Consider the following 17,840-nt stretch of genomic DNA (forward strand, 5'->3'; position numbering starts at 1 on the left):
CAGAGTTTCAGTGGAAATGGAAGTCTCCTTTAAAAGATATCTTTCCACACTCCAAGAGAACGTGTTTAGCCTACCCGACTTCTCCGAGATACAGGAAGTCCCAATGACGAGCCATTGTCTACATCTCCCATAAGGAAGTCTGAAACCCTGCCAGAAAAACAAAGAATTGAATTGTGTTACTTCATTACTTTACCTCACCAAGCAATTTTGTATCACTGAAAACAAAAATTCAGATAGTGTTTCTAACATCCTTTAAAAGTTCTGCAAACCATTTTTAGAAATAATCTTATATTCCCTGTCATTTTTATACCATCATAGATTTCCTTGTTCAGAAAAAAAACAAACACTCAAAGCAGCAAAATTATTCTAGGTGTGGTTAACTTAAATTAGTTTGTCAGCTAATATTTGACCAAAGCAAAACTAAAGTTTTTGTTGTTACTTAATCTTAATTTGATTCAGCTCTGTTGATCTCTTTAAAAACTCCTTCTGCATTCCAACTTACACGTTTCCAAAGGTGAATGCCAATGTTTCAATGGAAGAAAATATTTCACTGAAGAGTTCTCTCTTGTTTTCTTCGTTAACTTCTTTGAAGTTCACCGCTTAGGGAAAAGAAAGTAAACCAAAGGGTGAGAGGTGAGGTCAAGCAAGCAGGTTTACCGGGCCTAAAGACAAATTTTATACACAGTCTCCTACAGAACATGCAACATTATACTTTTCTGAGTAACTGAAAAAACACGGTTTTAAAGAAGATTAATAAGAAACTAAACACTAAAGGAAAGAAATTAACACAATCCAGATGCTTCCCACAATGAAATCAGATTACTGTTTCACTTCCTGTATCTTCCCACTTAAGAAGCAGCTTTGTGTGGGAACATGTTGGTAATGTGATGGGAAGAGAAAAACAGTCATCTACCAAAGAGTCAAATCACGCAGCAGCAGCAGCACCACCGCCAAGCAGCTCACAAATGCAGTCAGGTATTTGAAAAACTGTTTCTTTTCTGAGTAGAAATTTTAGAACTCAGAACAGGAGCAGTCATTTATGGGGGTGCTCCCCCAAATGTATGCATTGCAGAACACAGCATTTCTGGCTTGAGTACAAGCAAACAGAAAGGTACCAAAAGGTAGTGTCCGTTGCAAAACCCTTTAATTATTTGCTCCATAGTCTGGCAAAAGCTCCTCAGTTTTTCCTGCTAAAAGTGGGGAAGAAACTCAGCATAACAACTGGTGATCCAGAATAGGAAGAGGAGCAATGCTGAACAAACTAGATGGTTAGACACTCAACGCTGAACCTTTAGCACACTTCCATGACAAACTGGAATAATGAGACAAAAAGAACGATTCACCTAGAGTTTCTATTAACAACTACTAAACAAGGAGGAGGAGGGAGAAAGGAGAAGAAAAAAAGCACAACCATTTCTGTCTGTTTTCAACTTCACTCCTTAATCACTGCTGACTGGGAAAGTTTTTGTAGAGAAGTCACATACACTCCTTTAAGCCAAAGTTGTGCCCTCTGGATGGAAGTTTTCCCCAATGTTACATTGTGAGAAGTAACAAATTCACATTAGCATTTATTTTTTAAAAGCTTATTTTTTTTAAGCAATGCATTGTTCTCAATTCTCTAGATGCTTAAGTCACACAGAGAACTGCAGTGACACACATACAGGTAGTTCACCCCATTCATCACTTTTTGCAGAACCCGTAACAAGGTTCATTTCTGTATCTTCCTTACACTTTTGAGTATAAATATGGAAATAATGGGCTACAATGACTTCTAGAAGTGGCAAAAATTAAAATCATGTTAAATTGTTGCCCATTCTATACACATTTTCTTAGCAAATTAAATTAACAGGCTTTAATCTTAAAAAGTATTCAAACTTCCTGCCAGGTGCCTAAACACTAATGGGTAACAAACAAAGAAAGTACAGTAATCTACTCCCCCATTAGACTTCCTCTGTGAAAGGAAAAGTTTTTAACCAGTAAAGTTATACAGTTAAATCCATTCCTTTTTACGCAACATGTCAACAGACCTGATCAACATTCTTATAACTATTTCTAGATAAAGCTATTACAGAAAATACATATTCTTCTCATGGGCTATTTTTACAATTACTTGCAGATATGGAATAATGTTTTTTAAGAAGTCTACAGCAAAAAACAATCACCACATATTACAAAAATATTACCAGTCTCTCTTGCCCCAGTTAACTGCTAAACTACAGCTTCTCCTACCTCTTCATTTGCTACACTTTGTAATTACATTAAAAAATGCCTCCGGCACCTTTGTTTGAAATGAGACTTAATAAAAGTCCACAGATGAAATTTTTTTAACAAATTTGTAAATAGCAGTGATTTTATTTATTTTTTTAATATTCAGGTTAGTTGTAAACATCAACTTTCCAGAAATAATGCTACCTATAAATCCAAATAAATTCCAAATCATTAAGCAACAACAGTTACTATGAGACCTATTGATTACCAGCCTCTAATGACTGGAAAAATCATTTGAGTGCCGGCATGAAAAGCAAACTGTTTCAACATTAAAAGGAACTAACAAAAACTGTCTATACATTCAAAGCACTTACCACTGAAACATTTGTATATCCATGAGCCGCAGTGCCTTCAGAGAAAGAGCACTTCTTTCACTTAGATAACAAGACATTAATAGAGAGAGCCTTTCCCTAAAGAAATGCCGTCTGTTCCACTCTGCCTTCCTGTTCCAGGAAGAGTTTTGTTAAGCTTTACAGTTTATATGCCAAGCAAATCCTTTCCTTTCAGGATCCATCACAAAAGGAATAACCAATCTCAAATTTTTCAGAATTACCACTTCTCCCAAAACAGGTTAGTCCAATTTCTTAATAATTCAGTAGGATACAAACAGCTTTCTTCTAGCTTACCACCAGTGGAATGCTGATGTACTTAACATCAACTTTAAACCACGCACTCTCTTTCCCCAGGACATCCTGACTGCACACAATAGCTCTTGACAACAATGAACTTTAGTAATCCTGCCATGTCTGGAAATGACAACTATCTATCTATAGTTCTACAGATTTCAAAGCACATTTACAGTTTGACAATCCTTTTAAGTAAGATTTCAGATGACACATAATGAACTTAAAAACCAAAAAAATCATATGATAGCGGTACTTTAAAATCCAGTACCTGAAATGCACACCTATCTTACAGTGGATCTTTATTTCCAAAGCTGTCTTCAAACTGAGGTGGGTTTGGCAATCTCATCAAAATGCTGTGAGATGCTGCAGTTTCACTTCTTCAGTCATCCCATCAAAACCTTTCTGAATCAAGCACAGACCAGGCTGAGGAACCCAAAACAGCCATGGAAGTTTTGGAAGTAAGAATCCCAGGAGCTGAAGCACTGTCTGAGGACATTTGAGCAATGCTTCTGAAACTACCAAGAAGAAGCTGACAACTGTCAAATACCAAAGTGCAACCAGGGCCTTTAAAAGGTGATGGACAGTTCACCGTGATCACAGTACAACTCACAGGCACACAAGGCATGGGACATAGCCATGCTAGAGTGCAGAAGTTCACTTGCTTCCTCAATCCCCCTCCCCATGGACACGTGCAGGACTGGCAGCAGCAACACTATCCTGCCAGCTTCTGCAGAACCTGGACAAGGCAAAACCAAACTTGCAGAATTTGCACTTTTTGGGCCAATGTTTTTGTACCTAATAGACTTATATGGTAATATCACCATTTATTTTTTTAGACAGGAATATACTTTCAATCCATACTTTACTAACTGACTTCTAAGCAGTAAGCAACTGGATGACTTCTTGGAACTGAACACCTTTGCAACAAATTTTATTTTTAAACTCCCAATGATGCCTTCAAGAACCTTTCAGAACTCCTTCAAAAACAAAACCACCACTCAAGCAAACAAAAAAAAAACCAACCAAGAACAAAAAAAACCACTCCCTCTCCCAAAACAAAGACTTGTAACACTTCTTGTTATTGCCTCTCTTCTTTAAAAACATGTAAAATAAATGGGGGGAGAAGCCTGAGTAAAGAGCAGTACTACAGACACCAGAAAGAGGAAGAAGAGTATTCTTGGAACGTGACAGCTACAGAGGATCAGCAGGCTGTCCAGGCCCCACTGTTCTACTTTTAGTTGCTAGTGCCATATAATTTCACCAGCCTGTACTTCCTACCAGGTTTGGCAGCCTCCTCAACTTGAGCTGGATGCCAACAAGACAACTTTGAGGAACTGTTTCCTTCTTTCTCCATAATAAATTTTGCTCTGAATTTACATCACAGATACACCAACAAAACTGAAATTACTTGATCTTCCTTGAGGTATTTCATTGTAATGCAAAACTTCTTTAAAAAGCCTCCATGCCTAAATAGGAAATTTCTACAAGACAAGTGCAATTTCAGCTTTACCAGGACTCTGTGTCCATTCTAATGATTCAGTTAAGTCAAAAGGTGTAATTTAGAACAAAAGAACAGTACAAACTTAAATTTGGGATCAGGAGAATCATGTACTCTGGGGCCATCAACTATTCAAAGGCACCGAGTGGGAAAATAACAACTACAAATATGATGGGGTGCCAGACTGGGAAGTGACTTCCAGAAATAGGAGTCTAAACAGGTTCCAAGCAAGATGCTTCATTAAGTTGCAATCCTTCCAGGTCAAGTGAGGTGTCATTTAAAAGACACTCTTCACGAAGCACTCAAGTGGCAAGTACAGAGTCCAAAGAGGCCCAGTGAACCACATCATGTCCGAGATATAACCAGAGAAATCAAATATGTCACATCCCATCTCGCCCCCCTCCACACCATTTTCCTTCAACCTCAGTCCAAAATAGTACAAGTCTAACATTATCTATTCTGTCAAGTATCATTATCTTTAAGAAAATTCAGATAACATAGCTAGTTTTTCCCTCAATCTGTCTAAAAGGAAAAGCATTAGGCATCCAAAGCAGAACTACAAGTACATTTATATAATTTTCCATTCTAAGATCCTGAGAAATGGCTTAGAGGCTTGAAAGAGGGACGCAAGCACTCTAATTTTTGCTAGCAGTAATTTAAAGGGGGTGGCCTACCTGCACTGGACATTATGTTTAAAGCACAATACAACTTGTCAGTTATGAGAATACTTCAGAAGACAGAGTCACTGAGGTTGCACAGTTATTGTAACTGACTTAATGAAGGCATTCATTTGTTAAAATAGCAGTTTGTCCCTATATGAAGTTCCAAAGACAAACTAGATTTGAAGCCATGGCATTATACAAGGACTCAAAAAATGGGGGTGGAATCAGATATAAATCCTCACTTGTGTTTATTTCATCCTCTCCTAAATAAACATCAGAAGTTTTCCATGCCAGGTTAATTCTCTTCCTAGTCATAAATCTGACTACAAATACACGGTACTTCCATATCTTTTTATAGTTCTGTCTTCCAATGACAAGAAACAGATGAGTCACATGAACTTCTTTCATAGTGTCACATTAACACAGACGGGGAAGACAGAGGAAAAAGGATACTGGTTCTGTTCTACCAGCTCCTCACATTCTTGTAGCTTCCTGTTTATTCAAAAACTACATTACCTCTGGAGAAATAACCACAGCTGAAAACCTGTGAATGCATGTGTTACAGATAGGCCACTGTAAGCAAACTTGAAGTCTAATATGCTTACAATTCATCACAACATGGTGTATTTTTACTTCTGCTTCCTTGGTACCAGCAGTCAAACATTTCAGTTTGAATACAAACATGGAGCAGTATGATCCCTACACAAAAATCAGCTGCAAAAACCAAACAGGTGCTGAAGACAAGCCACCTTCACATTTACCACAGGTTATGTTGTTTTCATACAGCAAAGGTTTAGCTGTTCTCAGAGAAGTAGTACTTAAGTACCAGTCAGAAAGAGCTGATGTCTTGTAACTCCCCAATTTTGATGCATGTGTGCACTTAAGTCTCCCCAAGATCAGCAAGCAAACAGCAATCTCTCAGGGATACCCTCTGCATTTCTGCTGTTATGTACAAACCTCTAAGGCAAGTTCAGAAGTTACAGTTATAGTCCAAAGATCATTTCAAGATCTATAAGAAGGAAGAAAATGCAAAGTAGGCTGCTAGTACCTGCCAAGATCAAACAAATTGGCAAAACTATGTAAGGAAGAATCCTTAAGAGTCTTGGAAGAATCCAAGGTATAGGAATCAGGCAGCTAAACACTGTGGCATTTTAACTTATATTCCCACTTTACTGAATAAGCAGTGTACATTTCAACACACTAAGATAATTAGGAAACAAGAGGGAAAACCCTAGAACAAGGAGAAAAACTCAACTATGTGTCTCTGGAAGAAGGTATTCTGTATTATTTAAGACAGGCAAGAGGTGGAGATTTAACCCTACACTAAGCTGGTTCCATAGTAATATACCAGACTTATTCCAGAGTAGGGAGAGCTGCAGTCAAAGGTTCCAAAGGGAAGAAACAGCTACAGTTTACAGGGCTGGAGCAATTGAGTGCTTCACTATTTACATTTGTGAAAGCATAGGTCAGCAATAAAAAGTATTAACACATGTTATGTCTGCAAGGCTTTTTTTTTATTGCTGTTGACACCTTTACCATAGATATGATCCATCTGTTTAATTAATAACTGTTAGGCCATTCAGATATTTCTTCAGTTGATACAAATACAATACCATCCCTACAGATTCACAGAATTAGGCAAAGATTCTTGGCAAATCTCAAAGTGGATGAATGCCAGGTTTATTACTCTGATATTATTCTGCAATAGACAGGTAAAGAAAAGCTCAAGTTCAAAGGCTTGTGCTTTTTGAATTCAATGTGAGTTTGCAGCTAGCTTCCTATAAACAGAATGTTATCACATCAATGAGAGAACAAGCTTTTTAATACTACTCTTCACTTTGAAAAGGTATTTTTAAACAAATATTTAAATATTACTCTTTAAAAAAATAGTTTCTTCTGTATACATAGCATTTGATCTATAACTCCAAGCCAGAGTCAATCAAGTCACTAATTACAAGAACTTTCCAAGAATATGAAAGGTAGTAATTCCTTACCTTTTACTTTTGCAATAACTGTTCCCGCAGCACTAAGAATATCAACTGAATTTAGAGTCTGATGTTTATTTATCACTGCTTTTAAAACGCGTAGCAACTCCCCCAGGCGTTCGTGCACTACCTGGTGCAGCCCATCTTGATTTTCTGAAAAAAAGTAAGGAGAAAGTACATTAAAACAGTGAATTTACACCCAATTACATTACAAACCACTTTGATGGTATTCAGCTGCATGGAATTCTAGGCCATATTGAAGCTGCACCTACTCAGAGCAAAGAAATTGTTAAAAAATATTTATACTAGCAGTTGCCAACAGTTTACTTGCAGTGTTGTATATCATTTACATATAAACTCATTTCTCACAGAAAGTCAAGCAAGTACATTAAAAAAAAAAAGGTGTTGGGGGAATTCTACACAAATACTTTAAGGTTTCTGAATTAAACCATCTTTTTCTCATGTCATTTCATAAATCATCATTTGATAATTACACATATGCAAAAAAGGTATCAACAAAAACAGATTTGGATTGTTCACTAAATATTTCTTCACCTGATACATATTCTACACCATTTCTGTATATTCATAGAATTAAACAGAAAATTTCTGGCAAATGTTGGCTAGTTTTTAACTCAAGAGTCAATGATATCTTAAGCATCATTAGCATATAAGCCTAGATCTACAAAGGTCTGTCTTTAAGCATGTCAGCTCTGACAAATAAGTTGAACACCTAAATTATTTTGTAAATTAGGCCTAATCAGAAAAATTTTCAAACACACATTCCAAGATGGTGATGCTCTGCAGCATATACCTCTTGCTATGTGCCCTTAAATCCCACCCTGTCTTAGTTTTTTTTTAAAAATAGTTCTTGTTGCATACATGGCACAGGTTCAACCACAAGCTCTTCCATTCTGTTACAGAAGAGGTGCTGGTGCATGGAATTAAAGTTTCACATGCACTAGAGTGCTGCGTTGCAAATTGTGGTAAAAAGCTTTCAAATTCAGGAAAGTCTAGCTTATGAAAAAGAAAAAGAGGATCTAATACAAGCTGACTCACTTCCTCACTGAGCAAAAAGGAATGGCAACTCTGTGTTGTCTGTGGCCATGAAAACAAACAGGTCAATACAGACAATTACTGTACAGTGCAAATTGATCCAGTGCTACTCAGAGAACAGTTTCAAATCAGAGCCAGTTTGTTCGGGTTACATGACATTGTCTTCAGGCTAGAGGCACCTACATTTTTCTGAGGAATCAACAATGTACAACAGGACATATCAGTACAGTGTATCACTGCTGTCAGGTGGGCAGGTGGGGGGACTACATACAAATTGCATATCATTGTATCAGGTGCAATAGCAAGTCTCTTATGGACTGCCGTGCTTCAGGCTTTACCTCCCTAGATGTCAAATATCAGGAAATTTTTTTCCCCCCAACTTAGCCTGGTTTATAGATGGTCAAAGGAAAAACCTTGACTCAGGAAGTGGACTAAGGCAAAAACTTTATCTACCATTCACTGGCACTTTGCATGTTTTTTCCTGCTGGAAGAGAGTAGGAAGCTCTGTCCGTAACATGACACACAAAAGTCTAGGAAAACCCATCTTACACAGCAGTAAATTAAAAAAGTTCTACACAATTTGTTAAAGAAACACAGCTGTGGCTTTATCTTCATTTACATGTACACTGTAATTAACAGTGTAGACTCAAACAGGGCAATAGAAAAAAAAAATGTCAAAAGCCTGGTACTAAACATGGCCATGATTCAGTGCTTCCACTTAGCAGCGGAGGTTGTTCATGACAAACACACATCCATCTAAAAGGCATACTATAGCTCAGAGTTTTGAACTTATTGGGGAAAGCAATCCAGGTTTGAAGCAGTTTCCATGTAAGCAACAATAGCAGAAGTTGTGACCTTGGATAAGAAATGATTTATAGAGGATATGAAAGGTCAGAAAATTATAAACCCCATGAAAATAGTGGGTAGAATCAATTGCTTATCCATGTCTTTCAGTTTTATGTAAACGCATCAGATGATTAAACTGAGCAAGGAGGAACCAGATTCAAAGCAGAAAGGGGTGATTCTTCATGTAAGAGACCTGTGGAATTTCTTGCCAAAACACAGCATTGACACAAGAAGTTTACATGGAAACAAGGAGAGATTAGACAAGTTCTTTTAAGTTTCCCTGTGTGTTACTAATGAGTCAATAAATGCCCCAGCAGGCCTGGCCGTGGGTTCTGCAAGCTTGTGCCTTTCACAGCAGTGGGTGATGCTGCTCAGGACACTACACCAGACCGACTGCTTTCAGCAGTCCAGTCACCCAGCATCCACAACTGCTGCACAGTTGTGCACTTTAGTAATACTTACAGCCTTGCTGTCTTTGAATTAATTCCTTCTGAACTTGCCTCCATAACTTCTTTTCACTCAACTACTCCACTCTTTACTCTACTGAACTACTAAGCATTGTACTAAACCAACGTAACTTGTAACAGCGCGAGAATTCTCCTAAGCAAAAACAGTTCAGAGGATATGTCCAACTTATCATTTTTACTTTTCTCTAGCTATTCACTTTCAGCAACCATCGGAACTCAGACATGGAGACACACAGCTTTAGCCTAAGCTGGTATGACCATTCCCACCTTCTAACACTCAGAAATTTTATAGCTGTAAAAATGAAACCAAATAATTTTAACGGTCCCTTCAGGCTTTAATCCATCAAAGCCTCAATTGTACTCCATCAATGCAGGAATAAATTGTTGTTGGGAGTACCAGGCAGCTCCAGGCAAAGGCAATGAGGAAAATGAAAGCAGAGCTGTACTGATGCCTACAAACCCAAAGTGGATCAGTCAACATAGAAAATGTATCTTAAAATCATAGCAATGTGTTATATTTAGGAATTAGGATATTTAAAGATAGTTCAAACTGGTTCATTAAGAAATACACATATCAAACAGCACGAATGATTCTTGTGAGTTCAGTATGACCCGCAACTACTACAGACTCGTCATTATGCAACTAAAAAACACTCTTAAGCCTATTTACAGGTTAGGTGAAGGCAGAAAAAAATATACAAAAGACTTATTAATGCATATCTGATCCCAAAATGAAGTTTCTTAGTATTAAAATTTGATAGGATCTTACCATAACAATAGAGTTGGGGAAAAAAGCAAAATAAGTGGGAGGGGAAGAAAGAAAAAAAAAACTTGAAGAGGATACAAGCCTCTTCAAGTCTGAAACAGAAGCAGCAAGCTTCAAAGGGAAATGCAAGTTGAAAATAACTTCTGAGTTGAATTAGATGTTTATCATACCATCCAGGAGAACACTATCACTAAAATAATGCACTCAAGCACGAGATTAGTTATTTGTACTCTCAAAAGCAAAGGTCTGGCTACACCCAACTGAGATTTCTTTGTATTCCATCACTGTATCATTTGTTTACAAAATATCTAAAACATTGTTTCTGTGCCTCCAGAAGACAAAAGGCCTGTGACACAAGTGGTGCTTGGGGAGAGGTGGGGGTAGAAGTCATCAGGAACCACAACTACGCTGCATTCAGTGACTGATACCAAACAGACACTAAACCAGAGATTTCCTGTTCATGACAGATTTAGAAACTTCAGGTAGCAAAACAATCTAAATATGCCAAATCAACAGAAACACAGTCTTAATGCTAAGAAGTCCAAAAATGGCTGAGACAAAAACAACAGCAGAGCAAATACAGCTTACAGTGAAAGGAATGCATGAGGAAGCGTGTCCAAAAAGTTCCCACAGCAATTCAATCTGACTTCAGTAGTCATAAAAAAATACTTACTTTCAGTTTTTCTTTTGTCCCTTGAATCACTGTACACATTTATTTATCTACATGAAGTCAAGCGGAAGTTCTCCACCAATGGATGCTATATTGTTTTAAAATCTCTCTCAAGCTCAATAACATGAATTGCAAGACCACAGAAGGCGAAGATTGTGACTGCCAATGCTCCTGCAACACAGAGGACCTCTCTGGGCACTCGAGTTCAGCTGTTCGCTCAGGTGACTACAGTTTCCTGGAATCTCCTGGAGGAATGAGTCAGCCCCCTACATCTCAAAAGGAAAAAAACAACCCTTAAAACTGAAGGGGGGAAAAAAAGGGCTTGGAGAGAGCTCAGTAGCCTATCTGCAAATCTTTCATTAGGATTTAAACAAGCTCTTCCAAAATGAAAGTATCCTCTGAAGGAGAAGTGGAGAGAGAACAGGGTGAAAAAAGCATGTATTCAAAGCTGACAAACTTAATGCACTAGAATGACAGTACAAAGCAGCTGGGAGGTCTATCAGTGTTTGCCAAGCCATCTCAGTAGCATGCTGTTGTCATTAGCATCCCACTCCTCAATGGTTTTGGTCACCACATTTTATAACCATTCAACCATCTTTAATATAAAACACCGTAACCTATGTATTTTCTAATTTTAGATGTTTCTCAAACGGAAGCATTTGTATAGAAGTTACTAAGCAATAATGGCCTTACAGCTATGGATTCTATTCACGCAAAACAAAATCAAATTTGCTCATCAAGCTTGTCAGCGCCAGTCAACCTCCCTGCCAAGTCAGGGCTGGTCACAATACACACAATCAGAAAAGGCACTGCTGTGTCAGTTGACTGGCATTCTTTTGTCTGACCTGATTTATTGTTGGCCCAAACATTTCTGAAGCTGTTTATGTCAACAAATGTTTGCCAGGACAAGTTTAAATACAGACTAACAGTTTTTTCCTTCCGTGGCCACCGCATATCCTACATTGCTGTTCAGAGCCACAGAGAAGATGTGTGTGCAATTACACTTACTGCTTCTCCACCTAGAACATTAATGCTTTTTAACAGCACACTCTCCCCCTACTACCCAATTTCCACCAGTCACAAGAGAAAGGAAACCACTAATACAACTATTGTTATACTGTGGCTAAAAGTTTGTTTCTAACATAAGTTGATCACACTGATGAAAGACAGGGTAACGATCTAGATAAAACAACTGAAAAGTAACACATCTATGAAAAATTCTTCAAGTCAGAATACATACAAGACTTTCAAAGCAGGTATTCTAATTCACACCACCTAATAAGTCCTACTTCCCATAAGAAGCTTTTTACAAGTAGAAAGGTGTGATTAGTTATGTCATGCATTCAAAGGCTTTCAAAAACGTTACACAGTGTGGAACAACCTGCCATGCATAATCTCTACAGTCATAAGTTTATATACATAGATCAGTCTCTTTTGACTGGGGGAGAAAATATACATAACTCATCTCACTTGTTGTGAAAATCTTACTATAAACAAGGTAACTTGTATTTTTGCACAAATATTTTCTTCATCTACCTCCATGAACACAGTTAAATATCTTGACTATGATAAGTGTCTACCATGAACTCACTCTGTGGACATCACCACTAGAATCAATGCAACTGGATGAGAATACTCAAATGTTGGTTGTAACCACCACCCTCACTTGGCCTAGTCCTCATTTGAGAACTCCCTTTGTAAATCTGTTCTCCTGAGATCAGATGAAGAGCGGGTACTTCAGCTCCCTTTTTACTTCCACTGAAATATAGGAGTCTCAATTCTGGTTTTAAGTACCACTTCACATCTGCATAACTGCAACTTTCAGGACAAAGGGAGAAGCCAGACAAAACAGTGTTGCAGGATGGTGGTGAGAATAAGCACCAAACTGCAAAAAATTTTTCTCAATATCTGAATATTTGGATCCAGAACTTTTTACTAAAGTTTCACCTTATGGAATGCAAACAATTAGCTCCTCATCACTTTCAATCTTGAAAGGATTCAGAAGAAAGAGGTTTGAGTAACCAACATTTCAGTCTGCAAGACCAACATCTTGGCTAAAAGATTGTCCACTCTTATTTACTAAAAAACTCATTTTTGACCTTAAGGTAAATTACATTCTGTTTCTATTATGTTATATAGAAGGATTACATGATATCACTAGTTATACCACCTAGGGCGGGGGAAAAGTCAGAATTGGAATGAAGCTAATCCAAAGTAAAACAGATATCAACTAAAATCACATTACTATCCTCTTCATCAATGGCCATATTGTGTACTAGGAAACTGTCAGCACTCAGGTCTGAATCTGATCCAGATTATGAGACTTCCCAGTGAGCATCACAGCAAAACAATCATACAACAATGAGCTCTGTGGAAATCACCTAATTCCTGTATCTGCAGTTTGGGAAATGGTCCCAGATCAAACCATCATTTTATTTTTGCCCTCCTCTCCCTGTCAGTGCCGTTCTAACACAATTAACAGCCTGGCATATTTGTCTGATTTAACAGAGGTCACAACCACACTCAAAAGACCACAAGAATTAATCAAACACACAGTGAAAACACATTTTACATCGTGGCTTGACCATAGCAAAGTTGATCTATGTCACTGCTGTCCAGCCTAGCATCAAGAAAGCTTTTTTTAAGACAATAAATGTATGAGCTAAATGTGATTTTCATTTATTGTATGTATACAAAATGAATACAACTTTTTCCTTTAATGGTGGTGTAGATATTTTGTTTGTTGATGGTCATAGTTCAGGACTGATAGCTAAGCATCCTTAGTATCATATTTCTTCCTATATTTGACTGCATGCTGCAGATACAAGGAATGAAACATTTTAATTCACTGAAAACTAAAAACTCAGAGAATTTCTGCAAGAATTTATGCTTGTAAATTCTCTAGCAAGGCTGGAAGCTGCCAAAGGCATGAGTAAAGTCGTTGCCTTTCAACTCTGTGTTATGATGAAGAATTAGAAGCTACCTACCAATCCTTCTGTCAAGAAACATCACACTTGAAGCTTCCAAAATATCCAATCCTAGCCTTTTTTGTTAATCAGTACCATGGCAACCCTCGTTGTCATGGCATCACTGAAAGACGCTACACCAAAGTCAGTCTTTGGCAACGTGGGCTCCAGAATCCACTGCAACCAGTATTTCAATCACATCATATTACAGCAAAAATGACAATTTATGGAAAATAATCAGTTAAGCAATTGTTTCAATGAAGAAAATCTAGGGATACGTGAAGTTTGATTAGGAATGAGGAAAAGAAAAGAATAAAAATAGTAACCCAAACCTCTACATTTGATATGAAAGCAATAAAGTTTGATAAGGTTGTTTGCTGTTTTTTTTTTTTTGACAAGAGCAATATACTGACCTGATTCAGTGAGAATGCATTGAAATTTCCTGCAAACAGCTCATTGAATACAGTATATTGAAAGTAGCAATGTTTGATGTCAGTTTTTACATGCAAATAATGTTTTTATAATACAAGAAAGCATTTAATATTTGGCAAGTCAGTTGCCTATTTCCCGTTAAACTACTAAATTTGATCTTAAAATTAGGTTGTACAAATTTAGTTTACGATAAAAAGCATCTGGAACTTACTTTTTTTTTGGTATTTTAAGGGTGGAAATTCTCTCTTTACTTTTTGAAATAAACAGAGTGAATATGCAGCCTTACAATTTTTGCTGAAAAATTGTTCTTGGATAAAACACAAAACTATCCCCCGTTAGTTCAACCTAAAACAGGTTAAGATTTCTAGCATGATGACCTTCTGTTGTGTCCCACAAATACCCAAACAGATCTGTCATTTGCTATGAGGGATTGGTCAAAATACATCAATCTATCCATTTAGATTCAACCATTGACCATGCTGACTAGCCTCTGATGTGACCTTGAGCTGTGGTGGTTTTTGTTTTCTTTATTAAACTGGGCTAACATTCCTACCCCATTTCAGTTATGGACCAATTCTGTACTTGTGAAGTCAAAACTTACGTAAGAAGTCTACTACAGATATAGAGCAAACTAAGACTAAATTCCTTTTCAGAAATTAAAGTTACAAAAACAAAGATGTCTTAAAATAATCTTTTCAAAAAGCCAATAAAATACGTGTACATGCAAAACACATCAGAAAAATCAAAATTTTGTAATTCTGCCTACACTGAAAGCAGCTACTTATTTTCCTTTTGTTGGTTTGCCAACTGACATCAGCAGAATAGTTGTTACTTCACATTCATTTCACATTTAAATTCATAGATGAACTCCCCATTTGTGCATGTGGGGAAGCCTTTCAGAAAAAAACCTACCACAATGCAGCTTTTCATTAATCTATTTCAATATGCTGTACACTACATTCCTTCAACTTTTTTATTCTTCTAGCCCTGAGATTCCAGTCAACTAACCTAGATGTGTTCAGCCATGCAGTTTAATCTTTAGAATACATTAATCTTTTATTAACCCAAAATTTAAAGAGCACAAAGTAGTCATGAGAATTGCTGGTGTTTGCTTATTTACCTGTTTCTGATAAACGAAAATGAAAATATTACATGGCCACTTTAGTCACTGTTCACTTTCCTGAATCATCTAGGAGATTAAGAATAAAGCTAGGTGAGGATAATGCTTCAGAAGTTTCAGAACACATTTTAAGTTAGAACTGTAAATTGTCAAGTGGACGTTATCCCACGTTCTTTATGATGAAAACATTTGCTATAAGTCTGATCAGTCACAGTTCACCAGAAAGTCATGTCCATCAGGACAGGTGACTATACCACTAGTAGTAGTGACTTGCTTTTTATTTAAAGGCATTTCACTAAAACTTCATCAGTCACTGGACTGAACAGCTGCCAGTGGAAGACACTTAAAGTATCTTATGCTTTAAGCAACTACGTTCCTTGCATATTGGTTCAAGTTCTGAAAGCATATGAAGTAACACTGAACATTCACAGCACACATTTCTGAAAAAAAGAACAAGTCAGAAAATGAAAGACAATCCCCAGCAATTTGATCACACCATATCAAATGGGCACACAGAAAGGGTAGTATGAAAGTTACGGTTTGTGCATTTTAAATAAAATAAATTTAACCTTTGCTAACCAACACCAAGAGATTATGAAACAATACTTAACCTTTTAGTCTGAAATACTGTTTATTCTACATGGCTGCTCCTTCCACTTTTAGCTCAAGTCACTGATTGGATGAAGAAGCTATTTTACTGCTGCCTGCCCACCTAGTTTTCAAAAGACCACACAAAGCCAGGATTATGAGATTATATAATGTTAAACAAGAGGTGCACTACTTTGTGCATTTATTTTAAAGTATCCTTTGAACACAATTATAGACTGTTTTAGGCTGTGATAGTTGTCCATTTCTGTTTTATTGATGAAAAGAAAAAACACAAAATCAATTTAGATATTAAGTGGTATTCAAATCATTAAAGCAGCAGCCAGTAACATTAATTGTCTAGAAAACTGGTGAACATAAAGGATTAAGGATTATTTGAAGTTTCTGCATTGAAGTCCTACTGAAACAACCACCCAAGAGAGTAAAGCCTGACTGTGTAACTCACACAGGTGACACAGAGCCATTTGAACGCTCCAAAGGAAATTATTTAAAAGTCTTCCCATTTCCTAAACTCAGGAACAGTAGATCCCCTCTGCAGTACAATGTTTTGTTATCAGTCATTTCACATCAAAACGTCTTTGATTTTGTATGAAGAGAAAACACAACAATGCTGTCATTAACACAGTAACTGATGTCACTTTGTCACTTGCATGTTCTAAAAGACAACAGTAACCCACTGCACATCTCATTATTAATTTTTAATTGAGTAGTATTTCTTTACAAATACCTTGCAATAAAAAGCTGAAAAAGACAAACCACAGACTTTGTTTGCTTTGTGGTTTTCAATTTACATAGCTGTTTCTCCCTAGTACCACTGAAGTTGTTATTCCAGCTAATCAATGCTACATTAAAAAAAACAAACCCAATAAAATACACAAATGATGTGCAATCCCGCAAAAGCTACAGAATGTGAGAATTATAATAGAAATAGAAAGAACATGGTCAACTATATATTTGAATACTAGCCCCATGCATTTAATTCTTCATCCAATGGCATGCAGCATTTGATCCAATTTATTTATATGCTCCAGACTTATTGCTTTCTTTCCAAATTAAGTTCTCATGCACCACTTTCTTTCCAAATTAAGTTCTCAGCCACTTTCTCTAAAATCTCACGTCTAGTCGGTATTTGAAGCCAACCACAGCTAGAAAGAGCTCTCCATACCTTGCTGAATTTGTTTGCTTATCCTTAACACAAGGGCTTGCACATGAATACCAGAAAGCATTTAAATCGGACCACTCTGCAGTCTTAATCCTACTTCTTCACCACTGGCATAAGCTATTTATCATGGTCACTTTGTCAAGGCCCTTCACAAACTGTCTTCACTCAACTATCACAATTCACATATGTTACTAAGCTTTCAGATAAACAATTTGCACCTTACCCAATGAAGCACAAAGCAGACATAACTATCCCTTCAAAAAGCTGCCTCCTTCAACTGCTCTTCTGTTGGGAGCCATTAACCTACTTGCAAGCTGAGACCACAGTCTATTTTCTTGACCAGTAGTGTTCAGGTTCTCTGCACCTCCACTTCAGTGATTCCAGTAAACTTTTTTTTTTCCACTTGTCAGCACCGGAGAACTTCTGGACAGATCTTCCAGTTTCATAGTTGTGGTAGCACAAAGTACTTTATATACCCTCTATACAATCAATGAATGAAAGAAGAAGTCCATGGGAGAAACAAACAAAAAAAATTAGATTTAAAAAAAAAACCGCACAAAAAACTTAAGCATTTTACTGAAGAATCTGTTCATACCACTATCAAGACTAAAACATCAAGATGAATTTGTGAACATTGAGCAGCCTTTAAGCTAATGCTTCAGGAATACCTTGTCCATAACTATTTCAGCAATATCTGATCTTACAAATCA

General features: G+C 37.0%; 1 protein-coding gene across 7 annotated transcripts in view; it reads right to left on the bottom strand.

Annotated features, from left to right (window-relative positions):
• Positions 1–17,840, bottom strand: part of ARHGAP29 (Rho GTPase activating protein 29) — a 49,046-nt gene that overhangs the window by 17,958 nt on the left and 13,248 nt on the right. For all 7 annotated transcript variants that reach the window (XM_027694410.1, XM_027694408.1, XM_027694409.1 and 4 more), the window contains exons 3-5: positions 7,049–7,192; positions 503–599; positions 75–147 (exon numbers count right to left, since the gene is read on the bottom strand). In XM_027694410.1, coding sequence (XP_027550211.1) covers positions 75–147; positions 503–599; positions 7,049–7,192 — 314 coding nt within the window. The remainder of the gene's footprint in view (positions 1–74; positions 148–502; positions 600–7,048; positions 7,193–17,840) is intronic.

This window comes from Neopelma chrysocephalum, unplaced genomic scaffold (assembly GCF_003984885.1).
Source record: "Neopelma chrysocephalum unplaced genomic scaffold, ASM398488v2 Primary Assembly neopelma1_97, whole genome shotgun sequence".
Classification (NCBI taxonomy): Eukaryota; Metazoa; Chordata; class Aves; order Passeriformes; family Pipridae; genus Neopelma; species Neopelma chrysocephalum.